The following is a 27,420-nucleotide window of genomic DNA, read 5'->3' on the forward strand; positions in this document are numbered from 1 at the left end:
TAAATTGAGGAACTCTAATTATTAGATTTCATTTATCTACCTTTGAGTGGTCCCCATCTCCATTCATTACCATCATCAAATACCTATCTATTTGCAATGATTCTATTTGTTCAAGGACCAGACTTTCAAAATGAAACAAACAATAGCAGAGAGATCAAGCTGTGGATATTTTTGAAGTTTATCAGAAGTGCTAATGCACAGTCAGTAATAATGATGTTATTCATTCTTTTATCCTTTCCAAGACTATAAAAACAAATACCCTGATTTAAAACCAGCTGTGTTATAGATCTCAATAGCTTTGCAGCAGAAAAAGGGTCATAGGAAAACTGGCCATGTTTGATGGCTCAATTGAGGCTTCCTCTGCAACTCTTCATAGATCCTAGGAAAATAATTTGAACTGTTTCTCTCTTTAAGTGGAATATTTCCCTCTCCTTATTTGAACCAATTTCAAAAATAGCTGCAGAAAGAATATATTTTTACTAAGAATAGTGGATGTCTTTCAAGATATTAAAGAGAAAAATGTTCAAGATCAACCAACAACATAATTTAGGTTCATTACCCAGAGCAGAATACCAAAATGATTGGTCCAGAAAGAACATTCTGTTATGATCAGAAGCCACTGAGAAACTGATACATCTTTTTCCTTTCCTGACAAATATCCTGGTGGCCAACTGATAAACGTACAACTTTTCTCTATTTTCAGATTTACTGCCAATGCCACAGATTCTTTGAAATCACAGTAGCTCTTTTGAGAGTTATATTGCCGGAATTTAAATGGTGGCAGACTAGGTATACCAAGCAATGTGTAAACAGATTAATCATAATACCTTTAAAAAAAAAAGGTCTTTGCTTTTCAAATTGTTGTCTATGAAAGGTGTGAGGAGCATTATTTACTCAGTCTTTGTATTCTTTTCCACCCACTGTGTCATCTTCTTAAACTCCCACACCTTATGAGAGTGATGTTTTAAAAATATGTATGCTACAACATGCCTTGAAAGTTCATTTACAACTATTACTGTGCCTATTAGTATACAATACTCTGCAGATAGTCACAAAATTTTGACAGCTCTCAAGCAGAGAATATGTATCAAGTCATACTTAATTTAATGCTGAAGATGCCACAATAATTCTGACTTTAAAATGTAAGTAACTTCATATTTCTATTCACTTCACTCAAGATATAGATATTCATGAATGAACATTGAAATTCCAACAAATGATACATCATCCCATCAAATCACTGCACAGTTAGTAAAAACACTTTTTACTTAAACCATATTTTCTTGCTTACTAATACACACAATTTATTCCACAGCTTAACACAAGCTTAAAAATCCAGTCATTAGACATTCTGCCCATTATCTTACTGACCTAAGAAAACAGAACTAAGTTTCAATGATAAACAGTGCTACTGAACAAAACACAGGATATATCAATGAAGATTATGCAAAGGACATATAAAACTCATGCTAATTTCATGTTTCATTTCAACATTTGCATTTGAAAACTTTTCTACTAGTCTTGCCTTACATTTCCTGTCAAATCTTCTCTAGATATTTAATGAAGCAAACATTTCATTGGACCAAAATAACACTGTCTTATTACCTTCATTTTACATACACACATTATCACAGTAAGATGCCAAAAAAAAAAAGTAAAATGCACTTTTATGAACAGATCTTTTTAATCCAAAGGCTAACTATTGCCATGAAACACTAGCATCAAAATTATAGTTCTAGGAGTCTAAAATCAATCAATGAGAACCTTCATTTATATAAATGATCATTTCAACATAACAAAGTTAATTTGCATTAGTGCCAATGTGTTTCTGTGAAAAATTCTGCTTCATTCACATGCACAGAAATTATTTTGATACATACACAGCAGAAAGTAGGGAACAGAAGTCCACTTTAAAATATATAGGAAAGCACTTTGATATTTCACACATTGTTGAGAGTAAATAAATTATAGCCTAGGCCAGTATGTCAAGGCACTCATGCATTTTGTTCTGTGTTTGCCAATATATTTCTCCTGAATGTACATGAAATGTCATTATAAGTTGTAAAAACAATCAGGGTAACAGTTGCCACAAAGAAGACAAAATCCACATAGAAAGTTAATACTGTATAGAAGACTTCATGGACACCAAAACAACAGAACTCTGCCTAGCTTTTGTTCTCCAGTACTTGCTAATTTTCATCTTTCAGTTCATTTAAATCAAGAACTTCCAACACTTGCCCTTTCAGAGACAAAAACACAGGATCAACACCTGCAAAACACAGCTCTTCAAGGAAGGCAACACAGCCAAGACTTGAAAATGATGTTCACGTGTGATGAAATTGGAGAAATCTTATTGCATTGCTATTTTAGAAGCCCAAAATAGAATAAAGTAGAATTAAAAAATGGAGTGCTGGGGACCTTACCTTCTTGAACTGCTTGGAAAGGGTTGTTGCCATCAACAAATGTCACTGAAAATGTGATTTTCTCGGTCTGCAAGATCTCCTCGTTCTGGTTCAGGTCACCAACTGCTATGCGAAACACCTCATCATCCTTCTTGGCAGATTCATCAAAAATGGCTCCTAGAAAGAAGACAGTGTCTCTATTAAACAATCACATCAAGACTCTGCCATATCTTTTAGAGATAAGCCAAAGAGACCTGCGGACATGGAGAACATACACTTCCGCTTAAAGCATGCATTTTGTTTATTACTGATACCCACTATCCCAGCTACAGTGTGATAGCTCAGCAGGGATCTATTTACTTCATCCTAATGGAAATGATGAATAGTTTATCAGTGTGTTATTGAAGAGACAGTGCTGGAAAGACACTGGAATAAATGTAAAACCCTTTGCAGGGTGAAGAGATTAATACACTGGATGTCATGTCAGATCTCAGAGAATTCATAGATGGAAGTGTGTGTGTGTGTGTGTGTGTGTGTGTGTGTGTGTGTGTGTGTGTGTTTACAAATTGCTGAAATCTAAAATCAAGGGAACCAATTCATGCAATATATAGATTTTTTATATCATAGATTTATTTTACTTTCTTTATTGGAAGGATTAATAGCTTACAGATCACAGTCCAATACAATAGTTGGTACATGTGTAACTTATTTAAAAAAGATTTTTATTTCTTTATTAATGAGAAAGATAGAAGGAAAGAGTGAAAGAACCAGCCATCACTCTGAACTCAGGACCGCATGCTGGGGAGTCCAGTGCTTTTTCTACTGCACTGCTTCCCAGACCACACCTGTAATAATTCTCAGTTTTTCACATAACATTCTAACCTCCCATCTAGATCCTCCTCCACCATCATGTTCCATGACTGAACACTCCCCCCTGATCCCAAATCCTTTACTTTGGTGCAATACACTAACTCCAGTCCAAGCTCTGCTTTGTGTTTTCCCTTTTGTCCTTATTTTTCAACTTCTGTGAAAATTTTATAGAATATACATATATATATTTCTAAGCATATATATGTAAAATGATCTTCATTTTTCATTGCAAAACTTTCTTTCTGTCTCTTGGAGAAAAGTCCTAGAAAGTGACTATGGTGTTTTCACCCATATGAAATAATAAGGATGATGAGGATGCCATCAGGCAATGGCACACCCAGTTTAGGGAACATGTTGCCGTACTCAAGGAGCTGGGTTCAAGGCCTGGTCCCTATCTGGGGGGACTTCACAAGTGGTGAAGGAGTGCTGCTGCCATCTCTCTCTCTCTCTCTCTCATCTCTCCTTTCCCTCTCGACTTATTTGTGTCTCTGTCCAATAAAATAAAATGATAAAAAAATGATAGTGGTCTTGGCTAACTTTTATTGAGACATTGTCAATAGTGCACTGGCTAAAAGTAAGCCAAGTTCTATGCTGACTGTGCCACTTACTAAGTATATGACCTTGAGTGAGTGACTCTAATTCTAAACCTCACATCTGGGTTTAATTATCCTAAATGAGATTATCTATGCAAGTGAAAATAAATCATTGTGGTTAATCAGAAGTGTCTGTCTTAATAATTGAATGTGTATTTATTTCACTATTTGTTTATTTACTTATGGTAGTAACATGATCACAAGCCCGAATAATTTTACCTGGAGTCAACTTTCCTTTGTGTTTGTTTATTTGTCACTTCCAAAATTTCACTGTTCAAGGATGGAGTTTAAAGATGGAAATTGAGAGATAAGGAGGTAGAAAGGGAGTGAAAGAAACCACAACACTAAAGCTTCCTTTCATAAAGTGGGAGTCAGGCTCGAACACTGTTTACATACTTGGTAAAGTATCATACTCTCCAAGTGAACTATTTTCCTAGCCAGCCTAGGTCAACTATTCAGAGAGGGAGCAAAGCACCTGAGATCTTCCTCCAGGACTATGGTGCTCTTATGCAGTGTCAGCTTGAGCCCAGGCTGCTCAAATGGGACAGCATACAGCTAACTTGGTGAGCTGCTTCTCCAGTACACATGCATCTTTTAATATGGAAATTTAAATTGAGCTGAATTTTTTTTCCCTCCAGGGTTATTACTGGGGCTCAGTGCCTGCACTACAAATCCACTGCTCCTGGGGGCCATTCCCCTCCTTTTTTTGTTTATCTTTGTTTTTTGCCCTTATTGTTTATTATTGTTGTTGCTGCTGTCATTGTTGCTGAATAGGACAGAGAGAAATGAAAAGAGGAGGGGAAGACAGAGAGTGGGAGAGAAAGACACTTACAGACCTCATAGCCTGTGAAGCGACTCCCCTGCAGGTGGGGAGCTGGGTGCTCGAACTGGGTTCCTTACACTTGGCCTTGCGCTTTGCGCCACGTGCTTTTAACCCACTATGCTACTGCTTGGTCCCAAGCCAAATACTTTTAATGTGCATATATAACAGTGTACCACTTAACTTTTAACATAATGACTTGTCACATACAGTACCAAATGCACATACAGACATGAGAAAGATCTTCCAGTGCAAATGATATGCATAAGGCTCTCCAGCAAAAAGGAGAGATCCCTTACCTACTTCATTCCAACATCCCTGCTCCGAATCACCATGTGATATGGTCTTTCAGAATTACACACGTAAGAAGGAAGAGTAACTGTGTGAACCTCTTGTCTTAATTCAAATAAGGGGTGGAGGCATTTCCCTCCTGCCTGGCCATGAGTATTCTTGTATTCTTTCTGCTTCTAAGTAAGCAGACATTTTGCAATTGTTTACTTAAAAAAATATATAAGCACATAGCTAAAGAAAGACCACATACACACAAGTGTACATTCACATCTTTACCTACAAGCACATATGTACTTGCATGTACACACACAGGAACAGATGTCCTTTGCATCTAGCAGCTGCATTTCTGTTATAACTCTCTAAAGGCCCATTCTTCTACATCACACTTTTCCCACATCGATACAGCAAGGATGATGTTACATCCATTTCCAACAAGTGTGGTGGGTTACAACTGACCTCTTCACCCTGAGTGGCCCTGACAGCTAAAGTGACCCTGATAGGCCCTGGGGAAGCCTGAGTATGCACCAGCCTCTCTGCCTGAACCTCCATGCTCTGATCACTCACTACTGCTTCATATTTGCATTGAGATCTCACTGATAACATTGGCCAACCTCTTAGTATGTTTGTGGTCTAAGTATCTATCAATGGCTGGGAATATAGAAAAATGGAAATGTTCTCTCTGTAATATGTATATTATGAAGTACATATGAATATATGTATTATATATTCATTACATAATAATATAGCTACTAACCAGGATTTTAGTATTTTCTTAATATCAGCAAATATATAGAATATCCACTGCCTCTACTTAGCCTGCCAGATAAAAATCTACTTTAGTACAGGGAAGCTGAGTGGTGGTACAACTGGTTAAGTGCATGAATTACCATGCCCAGTGGCTCAGCTTCAAGCCACTGATTCTGCCAACAGGGGGAAAGCTTCATGAGTGATGAAGCAAGGCTACAGGTGTCTTACTGTCTCGCTGTATATTCTCTATTTCTCCCTCTCAATTTCTATGTTCTATCAAATAAAATAAATAAAGTTTATAAAAAGCTCTTTAAGAAAAAAAGAAACTAATTATAGGTAATAGATTTTCAGTCTATCATGATAATTCCATCCATATTCATGCAGACACATGTTCATTTGTAATAAATTTTAGGACAATCAACATTAACCACCGCATCAAAATGAAAATACTATTAGACTGTGATAATTACATTTTTGTAGCAATTTGATTGGTGTGCTAGAACTGGTCATAAACACCTGAACTTACTCTATTTTTTACTTTTTAAAAAATATTTTATTTTATTAATGAGAAAGATAGGAGAGAGAGAGAGAGAAAGAGCCAGACATCACTCTGGTACATGTGCTGGCAGGGATTGAACTCAGGACCTCATGCTTGAGATTCTAGTTCCTTAGCCACTGTACCACCTCCCGGACCACCTGAACTTACTTTAAACCAGAAAATCTAGGTGTCCAGTCAAGAATTGATGTGTGTTTATATAGAGATGTGCCAGCCTCGCCTGAGTTCTAAATGGATCTTTAAAAATAATAGTTTTAAAGTCAATATTCCCATATTTGGGAGCTATTCTCTTCCCAAATCCAGCTTTCTAGCCCTTTTTACAGTCATGACATCATCTTCCCAGACAATAACTTGGGTCCATCTGCATATCAGCTGTCAGGCTCAAAAAAAACCAAACAAACAAGTATAGTCATGGGCCCTTTGGAATATAAATAAAATAGGCCTACTAGCTATCTACAAAATGGAGACCCCCCAAATCTTCATCTGCACTACTCCAGCCTTTAGGTTTATGATTAGTCAACAATTTGTTTGGCTTTATATGTTAACTATTCTTTCAATCACTAGATTCCAGATGCTAACATGATGCCAACCGGACTTTCCTGGGCAGACGACCCCACTAATGTGTCCTGGAGCTCTGCTTCCCCAGAGCCCCACCCTACTAGGGAAAGAGAGAGACAGACTGGGAGTATGAATCGACCTGTCAACGCCCATGTTCAGCGGGGAAGCAATTACAGAAGCCAGACCTTCCACCTTCTGCAACCCACAATGACACTGGGTTCATACTCCCAGAGGGATGAAGAATAGGAAAGCTATCAGGGGAGAGGATGAGATATGGAGTTCTGGTGGCGGGAACTGTGTGGAGTTGTACCCCTCTTATTCTATGGTTTTTGTCAGTGTTTCCTTTTTATAAATATAAATTAAAAAAAATTCTCATCAACCTTTTTGCATAAGGGGGTAATATTACTGATTTTTGCTGAGTATTGATGATGCATTTTTAGTGGAAATATCTCACTATCATCTGAAAGGACATTTTAAACTGCCTTAAGCATTAAACCTGGCTTAACAAATGACAAAAGCCTCCAGAACTGATAGCTGATTAGTCAATTGTGTATTAAAATCCAGCGAGAGGAATTGCACAAGTGAAAACATTCTTCTTGCTGTGAACAGCAAGAATTACACAGAAGAGAAAATTCATTTTGTTGCCAACATCACAACTGAAGATCATCTTTGCCAATATTTAAAATTCACTTATTTTCACCTAGCTATAAAATATCAACTGAATTTTGATTTTTTTTCTTTTTTTACTGAAAGAGGAGAAACAGCATTTTTGTATTAAGAATTACATATGCAGGGGCCAAGAAATAGATCGCCCTGTGAAACACATATCCCAGCTGCATATTTGGGGCAAAGTCCCAGCCCCAGCACTACATGGTAGCACCATGGACAGCACCCACGCAGTTCAATGGTTCTGAGAGCAGTGTTGTGATGATGTCATTTTTATGTCTCCTCTCCTCTCCTGCTTTCGATTAATAAAATAAAATGGAGGGATCAGAAGTCTCTCAGTGGCACTGCATAAGAGCTGGGTATGAAGTTCTTTTCTTGGTGCACTACATTAGAAAATGAAAAATAGGGAGTCAGGCTGTAGCGCAGTGGGGTAAGCGCAGGTGGCGCAAAGCACAAGGACCTGCATAAGGATCCCGGTTCGAACCCCGGCTCCCCACCTGCAGGGAAGTCGCTTCACAGGCGGTGAAGCAGGTCTGCAGGTGTCTATCTTTCTCTCCTCCTCTCTGTCTTTCCCTACTCTCTCCATTTCTCTCTGTCCTATCCAACAATGACAACAACAATAATAACTACAACAATAAATCAAGGGCAACAAAAGGGAATAAATAAATAAAATAAATATTAAAAAAAAGAAAAAAGGAAAGAAAATTAAAAAAAAAGAAAATGAAAAATAGGGGAGGGGTAGATAGCATAATGTTTATGCAAAGATATTCTCATGCCTGAGGCTCCAAAGTCTCAGGTTCAATCCCCTGCACCACCAAAAGCCAGAGCTGATCAGTGCTCTGGTAAAAAAAAAGAAAGAAAGAAAGAAAATGAAAAATAAATTTAAAAGAATACATAAAAGAACCAAGTTAATTTCCACATGAAATTCAAGAAAGTTTCTTTATTCCCTATGAATCTAAGAATATGGCAGCATCCTCTTGCTGTCCTCTATATTAACATGTATATGATCTCTTGAACCCAACATTAAAGAATACTAGGTATACTTCTTTGACCTTCCTTAGGCTTCACAGATGCAACAGCCATAATGACATAGCTAACATGATGGCATAGCATCGAATTCTTTTCCAGCAAGTTGGATGATGTTTCAGTTGACAAAAACAGAGCTCAGGGCTGAGGTTCCGTTTCTGGGTGTCACGATGCTGAACTGATGACCAGGTCATATTCTCATAAAATAAGTGTGTCTGAGTAAAGAGATACAGTTTCAATTCACTGCCAACTTCAGAAATGCTCCCTCTCTCTTCCTTCCCTGCTTCAATAAGGTATTTGATCAGCAGATTAGACTCTATACTTCATATTGGACAAACTGAAAGAAAAAATAATCAACTAGCAAAGGATGAAAGGAAAAACCCAGGAGCACTCTGGGAGGTGGCACAATGGGTAGAGCATCAAGCATACATGCAATCCAATAATTGAACTCTTAATCACTCTTGCCCTAATTAATACATAGTTTAAAAAAAAAGATAGAAACACTTCCAAAATTATCTTATATACAAATTTGCAATAGATGATTTCCATCTCCAGAGGTTAGCAGCATAGTTCTATAGTGAAGGTGGAAGGAAAGGTTGCATTTACAAAAAGAGTGACAGTGCTTTATTACAAGTCAAATTATGTTTGTTGGTGCCCTTACATTGGGGGGGGGGTGTCATCAACAGAACTTCACTGCTTTGATAAATATGTAAGGCAGACAAACAGACAGAATTTTTTTTCCCAGAAAGACAGACTTATAAAGGGGGTTGGCAGTGGCTCACTGGGTTAAGTGCACATAGTATGAAGCACAAGGAATAGCAAAAGAGTTCTGGTTCTAGTCCCTGCCTCCCCACCTGCGGGTGGGGGGGTTGCTTCACAAGTGGCGAAGCAGGTCTGCAGGTTTCTAGCTTTCTCTCTCCCTCTTTATCTCCCCCTCCTCTCCTAATTTCTCTCTATCCTATCCAATAAAATGGAAAATATGGTTGCCAAGAGCAGTGGATTTGTAGTGTTAGTTAGTACTGAGCCCCAGAAATAAACCTGGAATTAAAAAAAAGATAGATGATAGATAGATAGATGATAGATAGATAGATAGATAGATAGATAGATAGATAGATAGATAGATAGATGGAATTAGGCTGGGTGGTGGTGCACGTGGTTAAGTATACACACTAACATGTGCAAACACCTGGGTTTGAGCCCCTGGGACCCACTTGCAGGGGGAAAGCTTCATAAGCGATGAAGCAGAGCTGCAGGTGTCCCTCTGCTTCTTTCCCTTTCTATCTCTCCCTTCCCTCTTGATTTCTGGCAGTCTCTATGCAACAAATAAATAAATATAAAAAAATTAAAGAAGGATGGATAGAGATAGGTAGATAGAAATAAATAGATAAATAGACAGACAGACAGACAAATATATAGATAAAATATATATAGACATCACAGCACCCAAGCTTCCTTCAACACAGTGGTGATGAGGCTTGACCCTGGGTCACACACATGGCAAAGAATCACACTATCCCAGTGAGCAAGTGAAGTGTTTTGCTGCCCCGTCTCCTCACATTTTATATCTTCAAGTGGAAATACAGTTCATAGTAATAATAACTTGTCACTGTCTTAAATTTCTAACTGTTTTGAAGACCCCTATATACAAATATTAACATAGCTGTGCCCTCTTTAAGTCAGTCAATTCATGGACAATTCAGTTAGAACACTAACAGCTAACTGACAACATACAGCATTTGCTTCAAAATAACACGTTTTTCCTATGGGAAAGCTTCACATTACACATACTTCACTTTTATTTTTAACATTGCAAACCAAATTTCTTCAGTAATCGTGAAAAATAATAAGGCCGGTGTGTGAGTACACTTTTTTTTTTGCATTTTAAGAAAGAAAAGAAATGAAATGGAAAAAAAATCACTTCATGCAACATCAGATGCCAAATGCCTACTAAGTAAAAATATCACATGAGATTACTCATCTGAAAAACTTAATCAATAAATCTTTATACCATTAAAAGCTTTCCTGGATCACATCTTTTTTTATGATGGTGTCTTCACCATGGGCATGGGCCATACATCCTTAGCAAAATGAAATTTCCTGGGACTAACACATTCCTCTTATATTTGTAGCAGAAGAAAGGAAACTAATGTTCACACGTATCCATAAACTACTGCAAAATATATACCTGAAAGCAGAAGTACACTAGGGTTTGCAGTGAGTACCCCCCTAACACTTCCTCTCCACTATTCCAAGCTTTGGGTCCATGACTGCTCAACAATTTGTTTGGCTTTGTACGTTAACTCTCTTTTCAGTCACCAGGTTCCAGATGCATCAGGATGCAGGCCAGGCTTCCCTGGATTGAAGACCTCACCAGTGTGTCCTGGAGCTCTGCGTCCCCAGAGATCCACCCTACTAGGGAAAGAGAGAGGCAGACTGGGAGTATGGACCAACCAGTCAACGCCCATGTTCAGCGGGGAAGCAATTACAGAAGCCAGACCTTCCACCTTCTGCAACCCACGAGGACCCTGGGTCCATGCTTCCAGAGGGACAGAGAATGGGAAAGCTATCAGGGGAGGGGGTAGGATATATGGAGATTGGGTGGTGGGAATTGTGTGGAGTTGTACCCCTCCTACCCTATGATTTTGTTAATTTATCCTTTCTTAAATAAAAAAATTTAAAAAATTTAAAAAAAAAAGAAAGGAAACTAAAATACATTGCATACTCAAGAAGCAGTAATTTCTTTTCCAAAAAAAAAAAAAAATCAGGAAAGAATGGCTTACAAGAGTTGTTGATACATGGTGACAGTTTCAACACCACTCCCTCCACCAATCCAAGTCCAGTCTCTCTTTCCCAAAGTGTCCTCAGTACCTGATACCTCTCCACCCATGTCTCCCCCAGACCAGAATCCTTGGATTTTCTGCAAATTGCTCCAACCAGTGCAAGTTTTATCTTTGCTTTTTAAGTTCCTTTCCCTGGCTTAGCTCACTTAATTCAACTCTTTCAAGCTCCACCCAAGACATGGAAAAAGAGAAAATTGCATCATTTCCCAAAGCAGAGTAGTATTCCATTGTAGAAATAAGCCTCAACTTTCTAAACCATTCACCTGCCATTGAACAGCTCAGTTGCTGAGAAGTATGAGCTATTTATTTTAAACCATGGGGGGGGGCAGACTAAGTGACACTTCCAGGAAATGACAAAATTGAAGCAAATGAATCATAAACATGTCTATCAATCAATGCACACTCAATTTATGATTAAAATTTTGTACATCACCTAAAAAGACGCGCAGAAAACAATGGTGCAAAAAAAAAAAAGTCCAAATGTCAGAGTTAAAAATAAAGGTGTGGTCTAGCAACGTCATAGCCATCAGAGCACACATGACAGTGCTCAAGGACCTGGCTCAAGCCCTAAGTCCCCGCTTACAGATCAAAAGCTTCATGAGTAAAGCAGGACTGTGGATGTCTCTTTCCCTCTTCTTTTCTATACCTCCTTCCCTCTTGCTTGCTTTCTCTGTCTACCCAGTAAAGTATTAAAAAAAGAAAGAAGAAAGAATTTCAGAGACACATTCTAATTCCTTTTGTTTTATTTTATTTTTAATTAGGACAATGTTTAGCTCTGACGTATGGTTGTATTGTGCTGTGCTGAGGACTGACGCAGGCCTCCAGAGCCTTAGCATGAAAGCCTTTTTCAGATCTGCCATGCTGTTTTCCCTGCCCATAGGTTCAAATTATTGACCATTTTATTTTGTGTGATATTGTCATGCCTTTATGGTACAAAAGTTTAATAATAAAATTCTCAGATAAACTCTGTACCATGAGTCGTATTTTCCTTGAGGCCAGAGGCAGTGGAATCATAGTGCTGGCACTAAGACCCAGTGATAAACAAGAAGGCAAAAACAAAAACAAAACAAAATAGAGACAGAGACTGAGAGACCAGGCCTGAAAGCATCCTTAATTATCAGAGGCCAGGACCTGGGTCATACACATGTCAGAGCAGCACACTATCCCAGTGAACCATTTTTTCTGGGTCCATATTATTAGCTCATATTTCCTTAAAGAAATAAAATAACATGTGGTCTGGGAGGTGGCACAGTGGATGGGGTGTTGGACTCTCAAGCATGAGGTCCTAAGTTCAATCCCTGGCAGCACATGTACCAGAAAGATGTCTGGTTCTTTCTCTCTCTCCTTCTATCTTTTTCATTAAAAATAAGTAAAATGTTTATTTTTTTAAAAAAGAGATGAAATAACAAATGAAAATGTCTGGTTTTGGTGTTGAGCTTAGAGCTCCATCTTTCATTCCATGTCACTAACATTTCTAGCATAAATTTTTTTAATATGTATACAGAAACATACATATGTGATGTCTTTTGTAATATATATATACATGATAGTGTTTCATTAATACTATACCTGTATACATGTATATGACAAAGTGGCTGTACATGACAAAATGGCTATACATAATCAAAAGTGTTTATATATTTGATACCAGGTACTTCTTTGATGACTAGTCATATACTACAAGGCATCTAGTACTGAAAATGGAAGCATCATAGTTAAAACATAAACTACAGCTGCTTTTATGCAAAATGTATTTCTTATGCCTTAGAAGCTTGAACAATTGAGCTTAGAAGGTGAATTTTAAAGACAAAAAGCACAATCTTCTGCTTTGAGGCAATTTATTGTTCACAGCAGGATTTGTAGTTCTGCAGAGCTATTCAGATTGGTTAAATCACCATCTAGTTTCATGGCTTCAGAAACCAGTATTCACGAGTAGCTTTTCTGCTAAAATCCTATTTGAATGCTGTGCACTCCACTCTATACACATTAGCTGCACTGTGTGCAAATATTCAGATCGAGAGATTTATGGCATCTTTGCATCGCCTCCTGACTTTTCATTCATGACCACAGAAACGGTTCTAAACAAGGGCCTACCACCACAGCCATTATAGATATCGTAAGAAGTCACAGAGCCTCTACAATTCATCTTCCATGGCCTTCATCCTCCTCACCTCACAAGAGAAATAAATAGGCCTGAGTAGTTTTCATACAACTAGACAAAAGAATAAACAGTTTTGTTAACAATTGTCAAAATTATGACCAAATGGATAGAAAGTATGTTCTGTCATGTTGGCACCTTTCCTCTAGTAAACTGACTGCAATGTTTATGGAACACTATGACCATGAAGACTGTCTGTCTGCTGAACATTCATGTGTTGGTAAGTATGTTTTTGTCTACATAGATATGAAAATGTAATCTGTCCAAATGATATTTAAATGCCACCCATGAATTCATTCTATTACAAAATTTTCCTTCTTTCCCTCTCCTTCCCTTCCTGCTTTCTTTCTTTTCTTTTTTCCTTCTTTCTTTCCTTCCTTCTTTCTCTCTCTCTCTCTCTCTCTCTCTCTCTCTCTCTCTTTCTTTCTTTCTTTCTTTTCCAGGGTTATTACTGAGCTCAGTGCTGGCACTATGAATCCACTGCTGCTGGCATCCATTTTTTTCCCTCCATTTTGTTGGATAAGACAAAAAGAAATTGAAATAGGAGGGTACACAGAGAGGGAGAGAGAGAGAGAAACACCTGAAGACCTGCTTCACTACTTGTGAAGTTTCCCCCCTGCAGGTGGGGGAACAGGGACTGGAACCAGGGATCCTTGTTCAGTTCCTTAAGCTTCATACTATGTACACTTAACATGGTGCACCACCATCCAGCCCCTTCTATTACAAAGTTTTTTGTTTTACTTTTTTTAAAATTTATTTTTTATTTAAGAAAGGATAAATTAACAAAACCATAGGCTAGGAGGGGTACAACTCCATCCCAGGTGGTTCACTTTCTAACAAAGACCCAAATCCTAGATATTTCAAAGTTTTCAACAATCTTTTCTCATTCAATATAAGCACTCCATACATGCTCTACAGAACTATATTTATGGGCATGAAGTAGTGTTTCCAGAACTCTTTTCCCTTTCACTGAGAAATAAATTTTGTACAGTTGAACTGATCTTAACATGAGTATTCTAAGTCAGCAAGCCAAAACACCACCCAGATTGCTGGAAAGTATATGGATAGATACTGAGGATCATGACAATTAGCACACACTATTCCAAATTAGAGATCATTTTACTGTGTTGTGTTTCTCTTAAGTTTTTAACAATTGAAATAATAGCATGAAAGTAATTAACATTTATTAGCAATAAGTACTGTAATAAGTGGTGCACTGTCATTATGTCATTTAGTTTTGATAAAGCTCTGACAGAAATGAGACTCAGATTAAGTAATTTGCCAAGACCCTAAGCTAATCATAACTGCCACTGAATTTTGGGTGTCAAACTTCCCTTCCCAAAACTATGAACTTAATATTTGGAAACACATCTATTATAAGAAACTCTTCAATTAAAAATAAATATATATGGCTAGGAGACAGCATAACAGTCCTGCAAAATACTCCCATGCATGAGGCTACAAGGCCCCAGGTTCAGTCCCCAGCACCACTGTAAGCCAGAGCAGAGGACTGCTTTGGTAAAAAGAAAGAAAGAAAAAAAAAAAGAAGAAGAAAAAGAAAAAGGACCCTTGTAAGTAATAAGAGGTGTAGTGTAACTTAGAAGGAAGTGAAGGTAGGAACATAGAAAAATATATATATATATATCAGCCTACATTGGTGACCTTAGGATATCCACTGGAAGGAATAGAGGGAATGGGGACACAGAATTCTGGGGGTGGGAATGATGTGGAATTTTATGCCTGTTTGCTCATAATTCTGTAAATCAATATTAAATCACTAATAAAGTTAAAAATAAAACAGTAGCCAAAGTATAAAAAATGAATATGTATATATTTAATTTTCAGAATGATCACAATGTATATTTATTTATAAGTTAAAATTATCAAAAGATATGTAGTTGCAGGGAAGAATCCCAGGTGTTCATACATGTTCTTCATCACTGAGCTACTCGGACAAGATTTTCTTCTTTCTGTTGAATATATTTGTAGGAGGCAGGGAGAAAGAAGCAAAAGAGGAAGCAGAGGGATGGACACCAAAGCACCACGCCACCAGACATGGATTTCCACCCGTGGCCTTATTCTCTTCATGTGTGGGACCCAGCACAGGACCTCACATATGGAAGTCATGCTCTCTACCCATTGTAGCTTCCTCTCTGACCCTACAATTCTCAATTTAAAAATATTGTTAAGTCTATTTTATCATTTTATTGAAGAAATATTGCTCCTCAGTATTATGCATGTTTTACATGTACAGCATGGCTGTGCGACACCTACCTACGCTATACAACAGTCTCCACAGTACTTCACCCCTGACATAATTCTCACTCTCCACAGCCTCCGCATGCTCTATGGGAACCTCCATTATGTCCTCATAATCTAAACTATATTTTGTTTGTTTGTTTTGTTTCTCGTCACTTATACAATGACTCTAATGCTCTTGCTTGACATTTTCTCATAGAAAAAGAGAAAGGGGCTGAATGGTGGCTCACCCTGTAAAGTACCCACTCTACCATGTAGAATGACTAGGGTTTAAGCCCCCAGCCCTCCTGTTCGGGGGGGATGCTTCTACAGCTGTGTAGGTGTCCCTCTTTCTCTCTACCTCACTCTTCCCTTTCACTATGTCTCTCAAAAAATAAAGAGAGAAAGAGAGAGAGTAGAGAGACACCACAGCATAGAAGCTCCCCTGTGAAGTGAGGTCTGGGCTCTCCATCCCCACTCTGCACCATAGCTCCCAGACCCGGGACAGGGAAGAGGGAGAGGCAGGCAAATCAGACACCCTCAGAGGTATGCTATTTAATCAGCCCTGGGTTCTTTTCTTTTTAAAATGCCTTATCTTCTTTTGAAACTTGTCAGTTGTACAGCTTTATATTTTGACATTCGTAGAAATATAGCAGTGTGGTCACTGTTAAAACTCTCAAATAGGTTTTAAATGTCAGGTTTGAAACTTTTTGTTAACTTTTTCAAGTGTACAGAAGTTTTGCTATAATGCCTTAAAATGTTAATTAATTAAACTGAGGACATCTCTATGGTTCATAAATTGCCAGAGGCCACTCTTGGAGTTCCATACATGGAAATCCTATACTTCACCACTGAGCTACCTCCCCTGACACCACAAAATCATGTTTGGAACATTTCCAATAGGAAATTTAACACAATCATGTAAATCATTTAGAAAGAAGTAGGTTTTTTTAAATTAGTGATTAGATATTGATTTACAAAACTACAAGATAACAGGTGTACAACTCCACACCATTCCCACCACCAGAGTTATGTGTCCCCAGTTCCTCCATTGGAGGCTACAACAGTCCACTTAAGTTTGCAGATATTGTTAACGATTATTTCTACAGCTATCTGTTTATATTTGTTTTTTCAAGGTTCCGTCTTGTCTTCTCTTCCATCATACATATACCTATTACTACATTCAAATGTCCCTCCCTTTTTCCTCTTCTCTATCTGGGTCCTGATGAAGTTGGAGTTCAGAGCCTTCTGGTCATCTTCCCCATATCATTTCTCCTCCACTGGGAGTATGGATCAAAATTCTTCATGGGGTGCAGAAGGTGGGAGTTTTGGCTTCTGTAATCGCTTCTCCTCTGAATATGTGCATTGTCAGGAAAGGAGTAGCTTCAGCTAAGTAATTATTTCTCAAAATGTATGCTTTTATATTTTTAATTAATTTTTGTTTGGGACAGAGATAGAAATTGAGAAAGGTGGGGGAAATAGAGAGAGGGAAAGCAACAGAGAGATATCTACAGCACTGTTACACTACTTGGGAAGCTCTCCCCATCAACACACGTGGGGAGTGAGATTTTGAACCCATGTCCTTGCACAACCAGATGAGTCACTATCTGCTGCCCCCCTCCACATAAGCTTAAATTCTCTTTAATAATAATAATAATTATCTAACATGTACAAATTTTAAAGTGATGTAAATATCAAAACCTGAGTTAAAGGGCAACATTTTATGGTTATATTAAAATAATGTTAAATGAGTTTCCACAGCACTTGCACCATCCTATATTTCTCAATGCTGAGTGTCTACAAACATCAAGCCTTTCATTTTTTTAATAGCATTAAATTTTTCCTCATTTTAGTAACTAATGATCCTATTAGCAATAATGCCAGAGTCATTGACTTTAGGGAATTATAGGCCTTTAATAAGCTATTTGGGTTTGTAATATGTAAATTGTCACCAAGTCTGGACTCTAACTGCTTCATTATCTTTCAATGTCTTCTGCTTGCCTAGTACTTTTGTCTCAAATTTCAAAGCACATTATAATGTTAACCACCACTTCACCAACCATTATCTCCTAGTTGATAGAAGCATCATTCTGCTTCAAAAGATAATTAGGCCCCAGGAATGTGTCCTGGAGCTCAGCTTCCCCAGAGACACACCCTACTAGGGAAAGAGAGAGGCAGACTAGGAGTATGGACCGGCCAGTCAACGCCCATGTTCAGCAGGGAAGCAATTACAGAAGCCAGACCTTCTACCTTCTGCAACCCACAATGACCCTGGGTCCATGCTCCCAGAGGGATAGAGAATGGGAAAGCTATCAGGGGAGGGGGTGGGGTATATAGATTGGGTGGTGGGAATTGTGTGGAATTGTACCCTTCCTACCCTATGGTTTTGTTAATTAATCCTTTCTTAAATAAAAAAAAAAAAAAAAAAAAAGATAATTAGGTTCAAAGAAGATATGTAAAGATCACAGAGCAGACCAGGTACAGTGTAGAAAGACACAGCAAATGGATGTATGCACCTCCATGTCCATAGCAGCTTTATCCACAATAGTAAAAACTTGGAAAAAAATCAAAATGTCCTTTGACACATGACTGGATCAAAAAGTTCTGGAACATATACTCAACAGAGTATTACTCAGCAATAAAAAAAAAGATGATATTGGTATCCTTTGGGATAAAGTGGATGGAATTGGAGAAGATGATACTTAGTGTAGCAAGTAAGGAAGTGAAGAACAACTACAGAATGACTGCACTCATGCAGAATATAGAGAATTGAACAGATTAATAAGAAAAAAACAAAATGTCAGCCTATCTTTAAGACTATGGGAGAACTATAGTGGCTATCTATCAGGGTGGAGATGGGTACACAGATCTTTGATGATGGGACTGATGGTGGGGGGAGACTACCCTATAAACCATTATTCAAAAACTTAAAAAGAGAGATAGAAAGGGAGAAAAAAAGTAAGGAAGGGAGGAAGGAAGGAAGGAAGGAAGGAAGGAAGGAAGGAAGGAAGGAAAGAAGGAAGGCAGGGAGAAAGGAATGAAAGAAGGAAGGAAGGAAGGGAGGGAGGAAGGAAGGAAGGAAGGAAGGAAGAGAGGGAGGGAGGGAGGGAAAAAGGAAGGAAAGAAGGGAGAAAGGAAGGAAGGAAGGAAGGGAGGGAGGGAGGGAGGGAGAAATGAAGGAAGGAAGGGAGAAAGGAAAAAAGTAAGGAAGGAAGGAAAGAAAGGAGAAAGGAAGGAAGGGGGAAGATGGCGGACTGAGAAGCTGCTAGTAGCTTGAGCTCTGACCACATCTTCTGGAAACGGTAGGATTTTCTGCCTTTAGTAGTAGGCCAGTCAATTAGGGGTCCTAGCGGTGACACCAAAGAGATGACTATAACTTAATCTGGGTTAAAAATTAGAGTAGAAAAAAAGGGAAAACAATTTTTCTTTCTTTTAATTTATTAAGCATACCTCCTCTCCCTTCCCCCTCCCCCATAACCAGTCCCTGGGGACCAGCTCCTAGCAAGCTTCCCTGCTGAGCCTCTTTCTTTCTTTACCAAAGATACTCCCTGTCCCACCAGGGAGTATCATTCATTCTAAGTCTATACCCTTCTGAAACATCTGGCCTTTTTTCTTTCTAAGTAGCCACCCCCCCACCTCACCCCATATAGCTAATTAAATAATTAAAAATAAATAAATAAATAAAACTTTCCTTTCACTGCTCTTTTGTGACTGTTCTTTTTCTTATCTTTTTATTTTTTCTCTCTCTCTTTCTTTTTTTTCATCTTTTTCTCATTCTTGTCATCCTTTCTTCCTTAATCCAACAGCTTCCAAAGCCACAGGCCCCATCCCCTACACCACCAAACAGTGTGCTTTTTTGAATTCGCTGATACACATTTGGGAATTATTTTGGGGAAGAATTCTGACTCAGAGTTGGACTCTCACTGCGAGTATCTCGGCTCAACTTCCCTTCCTGCTTTAGCCACCCCTAAAATATACAGTGGATAGTAGATTTGCATAACTGTCTATTTCAGCTATCCTTGTCTATCCTGAGGTGTTTTTTTTTTTTCTCTTTATTAACAATCAGTTGCCTCTGATCACGAGGTTTGAGGTACTCTGGGACAGGGTTTTTTTTTTGTACCCTGCTCTATTTTATTATTAATATTATATAAAGGCATATATATATTATATTGTATATATATTATATATATATCTTCCCCCCTTTTAGGTTGATCAGAATTAACTCTTAGGGTATCTTTCATTGCTAGGGTAGTGGGCATCTTATCTATTGTGGGAGGAACTTGTCTCGTTACTCCTACCTGCTCTACGGACTCTCCCCTTCCTCCTCCTCCTAGCTAATTAAAAAATTAAATTAAACTAAATTAAAAGTAAAGTAATCAAAAAAAACTTTCCTTTCACTGCTCTTTAATTACAGCTTTTTCTTATCTTTTCTCTTTTCTCTTTCTTGTCTCTTCTTTATTTTTCTTTCTTTTTTTTTTAATCTTGTCATACACTTCTTCCTTCCTTCTTCTTTGCCTTTCTGAATTTATGAATTATTTTGGGGAAGAAATCTAACTCAGAGTGGACTCTATGTGTGTATCTCTGCTCTATTTCCCTTTCCCCTCTTGTTACCCCTAGAATATCCAGTGGATAGTAGATTTGTGTAACTATCTATTCTTGCTATCCCTTCTTTCTTTTCTCTTTCTTCCTCACTGGGATTTGGTTACTATTTTTTCATCTGCAGACTTCTCCACTCAAAATCTAAAAGCCAGAAGAGAATGGCAAGATATCTATCGAGCCCTGAATGAAAAAAGGGTTTCAACCAAGGATAATATACCCTGCTAGACTTTCATTCAAACTAAATGGAGGGACCAAAACCTTCTTAGACAAACATCAGTTAAAGGAGGCAACCATCACCAAACCGGCCCTGAAAGAGGTTCTAAAAGACCTCTTATAAACAAGAACATCACTATAATACTGGCAATATATCAGAACAAACAAAAAAAATTTTTTTGAACAATGGGACTACAATACATTAAATCCATAATATCAATAAATGTCAATGGCTTAAACTCACCCATCAAAAGGCACAGAGTGGGGGGATGGATCAGAAAACATAAAGCAACCATATGCTGCTTGCAAGAATCCCATCTGTCACAATAAGATAAACACAGACTTAAAGTGAAAGGATGGAAAACTATCATACAGGCTAACGGACCACAAAAAAGGGCAGGAACAGCCATTCTCATCTCAGACATGATAGATTTTAAATTAAATAAAGTAATAAAAGATAGGCAAGGACATTACATAATGATTATTATGCAATGACATTACATAATGATCAATCAGCCAAGAAGACTTAACAATTATTAACATCTATGCACCCAATGAGGGACCATCTAAATATGTCAAGCACATACTAAAAAATAATTTAAAAAATACATCAATAGTAATACAAAAATAGTGGGAGACTTCAATACCCCACACTCACACTTAGATCAACAAAGCAGAGAACCAACAAAGATACAAAAGAATTGAATGAAGAGACTGACAGATTAGACCTCTTGGACATTTTCAAAGTCCTTCACCCAAAAAAAAACTGGAATACACCTTCTTTTCAAATCCACATAACACGTACTCAAGGATAGACCACATGTTAGGTCACAAAGACAGCATCAATAAATTCAAGAGCATTGAAATCATCCCAAGTATCTTCTCAGACCACAGTGGAGTAAAACTAACATTTAACAACAAACAGACAGTTATTGAAAGTCACAGAATTTGGAAACTAAACAACATACTCCTTAAGAACCACTGGGTCAGAGATTCATTCAAGCAGGAAATTCAAATATTCCTAGAAACAAATGAAAATGAAGACACAACCTATCAAAATATTTGGGGCACAGCTAAAGCAGTACTGAGAGGGAAACTTATAGCCATACAATCACATATTAAACAGCAAGAAGAAGCTCAAATGAACGACCTTACTGCACACCTCAAGGACTTAGAGGAAGAGGAACAAAGGAACCCTAAAGCAATCAGAAAGACAGAAATCACTAAAGTTAGAGCAGAAATAAACAATATCGAAAATAAAAGAACCATACAAAAGATCAATGAAGCCAAATGTTGGTTCTTTGAAAGATTAAACAAAATTGACAAACCCCTAGCCAGATTCACCAAACAAAAAAGAGAGAAGACTCAAATTAATAGAATTGTAAATGATGGAGGAGATATCACAACTGACACCACAGAAATCCAGAGAATCCTGCGAAACTTCTATAAAGAACTATACGCCACCAAGCTAGAGAATCTGGAAGAAATGGAACAATTCCTAGAAGCATATGCCCTTCCAAAACTGAACCAAGAAGAACTACAAAATCTAAATGCACCAATCACAGACAAAGGAATTGAAACCGTTATTAAGAACCTCCCCAACAACAAAAGTCCTGGACCAGATGGCTTCACAAACGAATTCTACAAAACTTTCAGGAAACAGTTAGTACCCATACTTCTTAAGCTATTCCATAAGATTGAAGAAACAGGAATACTCCCTTCCACCTTCTATGAAGCCAACATCACCCTGACACCAAAAGCTGATAGGGACAGAACAAAAAAGGAAAACTACAGACCAATATCTCTGCTGAACATAGATGCCAAAATATTAAACAAGATCTTGGCTAACCGGATACAGCAACACATCAAAAAGATTGTTCATCACGACCAAGTGGGATTCATCCCAGGAATGCAAGGCTGGTTCAACATCCATAAGTCAATCAATGTCATTCACCACATCAATAAAAGCAAAGCCAAACACCACATGATTATCTCAATAGATGTAGAGAAAGCCTTTGACAAAATCTAACACCCATTCATGCTCAAAACTCTACAAAAAAATTGGAATAGATGGGAAATTCCTCAAGATAGTGGAGTCTATATAGCAAACCTAATGCCAACATCATACTCAATGGACAGAAGCTGAAAGCATTCCCCCTCAGATCGGGGACTAGACAGGGCTGTCCACTGTCACCGTTACTCTTCAACATAGTATTGGAAGTTCTTGCCATAGCAATCAGGCAAGAGAAAGGAGTCAAAGGAATACAGATTGGAAGGGAAGAAGTCAAGCTCTCACTATTTGCAGATGATATGATAGCATACATAGACAAACCTAAAGAATCCAGCATAAAACTACTGGGAGTTATTAGGTAATATAGCAAGGTATCAGGCTACAAAATCAATGTACAAAAATCAGTGGCATTTCTTTATGCAAACACTAAATCTGAAGAAGAAGAAGACATCCAGAAATCACTCCCATTTACTGTTTCAGCAAAATCAATCACATACCTAGGAATAAGTTGACCAAAGAAGTGAAAGACTTATATACTGAAAACTAAGAGTTGCTACTCAAGAAAATAGAAACTGATACTAAGAAATGGAAAGATATCTCATGCTCATGGATTGGAAGAATAAATATCATCAAAATGAATATTCTCTCCAGAGCCATATACAAATTTAATGCAATACCCATCAAAGTTCCACCAAGCTTCTTTAAGAGAATAGAACAAACACTACAATCATTTATCTGGAACCTGAAAACACCTAGAATTGCCAAAACCATCTTGAGGAAAAGAAACAGAAATGGAGGCATCACACTCCCAGACCTTAAACTATATTATAAAGCCATCATCATCAAAACAGCATGGTACTGGAACAAAAATAGGCACACAGACCAGTGGAACAGAATTGAAAGCACAGAAATAAATCCCCACACCTATGGACATCTAATCTTTGATAAGGGGGCCCAAAGGATTAAATGGAAGAAGGAGGCTCTCTTCAATAAATGGTGCTGGGAAAACTGGGTCCTAACATGCAGAAGAATGAAATTCAACCACTTTATCTCACCAGAAACAAAAATCAACTCCAAATGGATCAAAGACCTAGATGTCAGACCAGAAACAATCAAATACTTAGAGGAAAACATTGGTAAAACACTTTCCCACATACACCTCAAGGACATCTTTGATGAATCAAACCCAATTTCAAGGAAGACTAAAGCAGAAACAAACCAATGGGACTACATCAAATTGAAAAGCTTCTGCACATCCAAAGAAACTATTAAACAAACAGAGAGACCCCTCACAGAATAGGAGATCTTCACATGCCATACATCAGACAAGAAACTAATCACCAAAATATATAAATAGCTCATCAAACTTAGCATCAAAAAAGCAAATGACCCCATTCAAAAATGGGCAGAGGATATGAACAAAACATTCACTACAGAGGAGATCCAAAAGGCTAACAAACATATGAAAACTGCTCTAGGTCACTGATTGTCAGAGAAATGCAAATTAAGACAACACTAAGATACTACCTCACTCCTGTAAGAATGGCATACATCAAAAAGGACAGCAGCAACAAATGCTGGAGAGGATGTGGGGACAGAGGAACACTTTTTCATTGCTGGTGGGAATGTAAATTGGTACAGCCTCTGTGGAGAGCAGTCTGGAAAACTCTCAGAAGACTAGAAATGGACCTTCCATATGACCCAGTAATTCCTCTCCTGGGGTTATACCCCAAGGACTCCATAACACCCAACCAAAAAGAGGTGTGTACTCCTATGTTCATAGCAGCACAATTCATAATAGCTAAAACCTGGAAGCAACCCAGGTGCCCAACAACAGATGAGTGGCTAAGAAAGCTGTGGTACATATACACAATGGAATACTATGCAGCTATCAAGAACAATGAACCCACCTTCTCTGACCCATCTTGGACAGAGCTAGAAGGAATTATGTTAAGTGAGCTAAGTCAGAAAGATAAATATGAGTATGGGATGATCCCACTCATCAACAGAAGTTGAGGAAGAAGATCTGAAAGGGAAACTAAAAGCAGGACCTGACCAAATTGTAAGTAGGGCACCAAAGTAAAAACCCTGTGGTGAGGGGTAGACATGCAGCTTCCTGAGCCATTGGGGGTGTGAGTGGGTGGGAGAGATGGGTCACAGTCTTTTGGTGGTGGGAATGGTGTTGATGTACACTCCTAGTAAAATGTAGTCATATAAATCACTAGTTAATTAATATGAGAGGGGGAAAATTAATTGTATGTCTCGAAGTTTTTCAAAACACAAACTGAATCTTTTTAATATATAGGCTGTGTAATTGATATGCAGACTCTCTCAAAAGCGTAGACCAAGTAGATCAGATGCAACCAAAAGCACAGCTATATACAAGATACTGGGTACTGTACAGCAAACCCTAACAAAAGGACTTTTCAAAGTTAACCCAATTACCAAATAATGTGATGATAACATTAACTATCGATTGTCTTTTTGAACCCTAAGACAGCAGGAACCTCACATCTCCACTATAGAGCCTCTACTTCCCCCAGTCCTGGAACCTTTGGATAGGGCCCACTTTCCCATATGCCTCTCCCAATCCATATCAAATAATATTGCATCCGCCGATCACAACCTAACCAACACAATGATTGCCACCTCAACATGCTTCACTTCAGACTGTGTCCAGAGACTTCACGCGTGGAATGACAATCCTTCAGCTTCATTACTTGGGTGAGACCTTTCCTTTCATAGTATACTCAAATTCTATCTCAGGTGGTTCATTTTCTAACAAAGTCCCAAAACCTAGATATACACTAGTTTCTGTGAGAGAGAGCATATGTTCACACGTATCCATAAACTATTGCAAAATATATACCTGAAAGCAGAAGTACACTAGAGTTTGCAGTGAGTACCTCCCTAACACTTCCTCTCCAGTATTCCAAGCTTTGGGTCCATGATTACTCAACAATTTGTTTGGCTTCCTATGTTAACTCTCTTTTCAGTCACCAGGTTCCAGATGTCTTCAGGATGCTGGCCAGGCTTCCCTGGATTGAAGACCCCATCAATGTGTCCTGGAGCTCCGCTTCCCCAGAGACACACCTTACTAGGGAAAGAGAGAGGCAGACTGGTAGTATGGACCGACCAGTTGACGTCCATGTTCAGCGGGGAAACAATTACAGAAGCCAGACCTTCTCCCTTCTGCAACCCACAATGACCCTGGATCCATGCTCCCAGAGGGATATAGAATGGGAAAGCTATCAGGGGAGGGGGTGGGATATGGAGATTGGGCGGTGGGAATTATGTGGAGTAGTACCCCTCCTACTCTATGGTTTTGTTAATTAATCCTTTCTTAAATAAAAAAGAAAAAAAAGGGAGTCGGGTTGTAGCACAGAGGGTTAAGTGCAGGTGGCACAAAGCCTAAGGATCCCGGTTCGAGTCCCCGGTTCCCCACCTGCAGGGGAGTCGCTTGACAAGCGGTGAAGCAGGTCTGCAGGTGTCTATCTTTCTCTTCCCTCTCTGTCTTCCCTTCCTCTCTCCATTTCTCTCTGTCCTATCCAACAACAATGACATCAATAATAACTACAACAATAAAACAACAAGGGCAACAAAAGGGAATAAATAAATATTTTTAAAAAAAGAAAAAAAAGAAAGGAAGAATGGCAGGAAGGAAGGAAGGAAGGAAGGAAGGAAGGGAGGGAGGGAGGGAGAAATGAAGGAAGGAAGGGAGAAAGGAAAAAAGGAAGGATGGAAGGAAGGGTGGAAGGAAGGAAGGAAGGAAGGAAAACGGAAGGAAGGAATAGCAAACGTACATTTCTCACGGGCCACTAAGTAATTATATACTTGATGATACAGGGGCTAGTAAGTAATTATATACTTGAAGATACACTGTAATGTGTAGAATGTTTTTATAGTACAAACACCTTTATTTTTCATTGTTTTATTTGTAATTATTTGCAACCAGGATTATCACTGCAAGTTGGTATTTGCATACAATTCCAACAGTCTTTGTGATCTTTTTTAATGTAGATAAAGGGCTGGCCAGACACACAAACACATACACACACACACACACACACACACACACACACGGGTGGGAAAGAAATGGACAAAGAAGAAAGCACACCCCAGCTACGCTCCAGCAATGTGAAGCTCGCACCCCGGGTACTCCCATTAATAACAGGTGCACTCCACCCAGTGGCTTAGCCACCTGCCAGACTCCTCTAGCAGCTGCCTTTAAATTCTCAGTTTGCTTCCATCTATCTGCTACAATACCTTCAAATGAGATGGTCAAGTCAGAGATGAGGGGGCACAGAGCATTATGTTGGAATATGGTATTGTATCCCTATGTGAACTAAGTCAAACTTAGAAAGGGGCTCTTCATTAGAGCACAGGCTTTTTTCTTTGAAATATTTACGTGTTTGTAGGATAAAGACAGAGAGAAATTGAGAGGGAAAGAGGAGACAGTGAGGGGGAGAGAGGATGAGAGACACCTGCAGCCCTGCTTTAAGTCATGTGAAGCTTCCTCCCTGCAGATAGAGACCTGGGGCTTGAACAAGGAGCTCAGCTGGGTATGCCACTGCCTAGCTTTTTTCTTAAATGGCTTTCTATATTTAGAACACAGTCCTTTTCAAAACCCAAAGTGATAGATGTTACTGGAATTCACACTTCATTTGGATTCTTGTGAAGTTGCACAGAAACCCCAAACACAAGTAAACTTTACAGTGCCATTACATAAAAAGTTTGACTTCACTACATGTATTCCAAAAGATTGAGGGAATGTAAATTCAAGGTACTGAAGGTCTGAGCAGATGAGCTCACTCTTCCACAGAGCATAAGAG

General features: G+C 38.5%; 1 protein-coding gene across 1 annotated transcript in view; it reads right to left on the minus strand.

The window, feature by feature from the left end:
• The window catches only part of GRID2 (glutamate ionotropic receptor delta type subunit 2), a 1,638,698-nt gene that overhangs the window by 1,310,236 nt on the left and 301,042 nt on the right, over window positions 1-27,420 (minus strand). Inside the window, exon 2 of the mRNA XM_060188447.1 lies at window positions 2,424-2,579. Within this exon, the coding sequence (XP_060044430.1) occupies window positions 2,424-2,579 (156 nt within the window). The remainder of the gene's footprint in view (window positions 1-2,423; window positions 2,580-27,420) is intronic.

The sequence above is a fragment of the Erinaceus europaeus genome, chromosome 3 (assembly GCF_950295315.1).
Source record: "Erinaceus europaeus chromosome 3, mEriEur2.1, whole genome shotgun sequence".
In the NCBI taxonomy this organism is placed as follows: Eukaryota; Metazoa; Chordata; class Mammalia; order Eulipotyphla; family Erinaceidae; genus Erinaceus; species Erinaceus europaeus.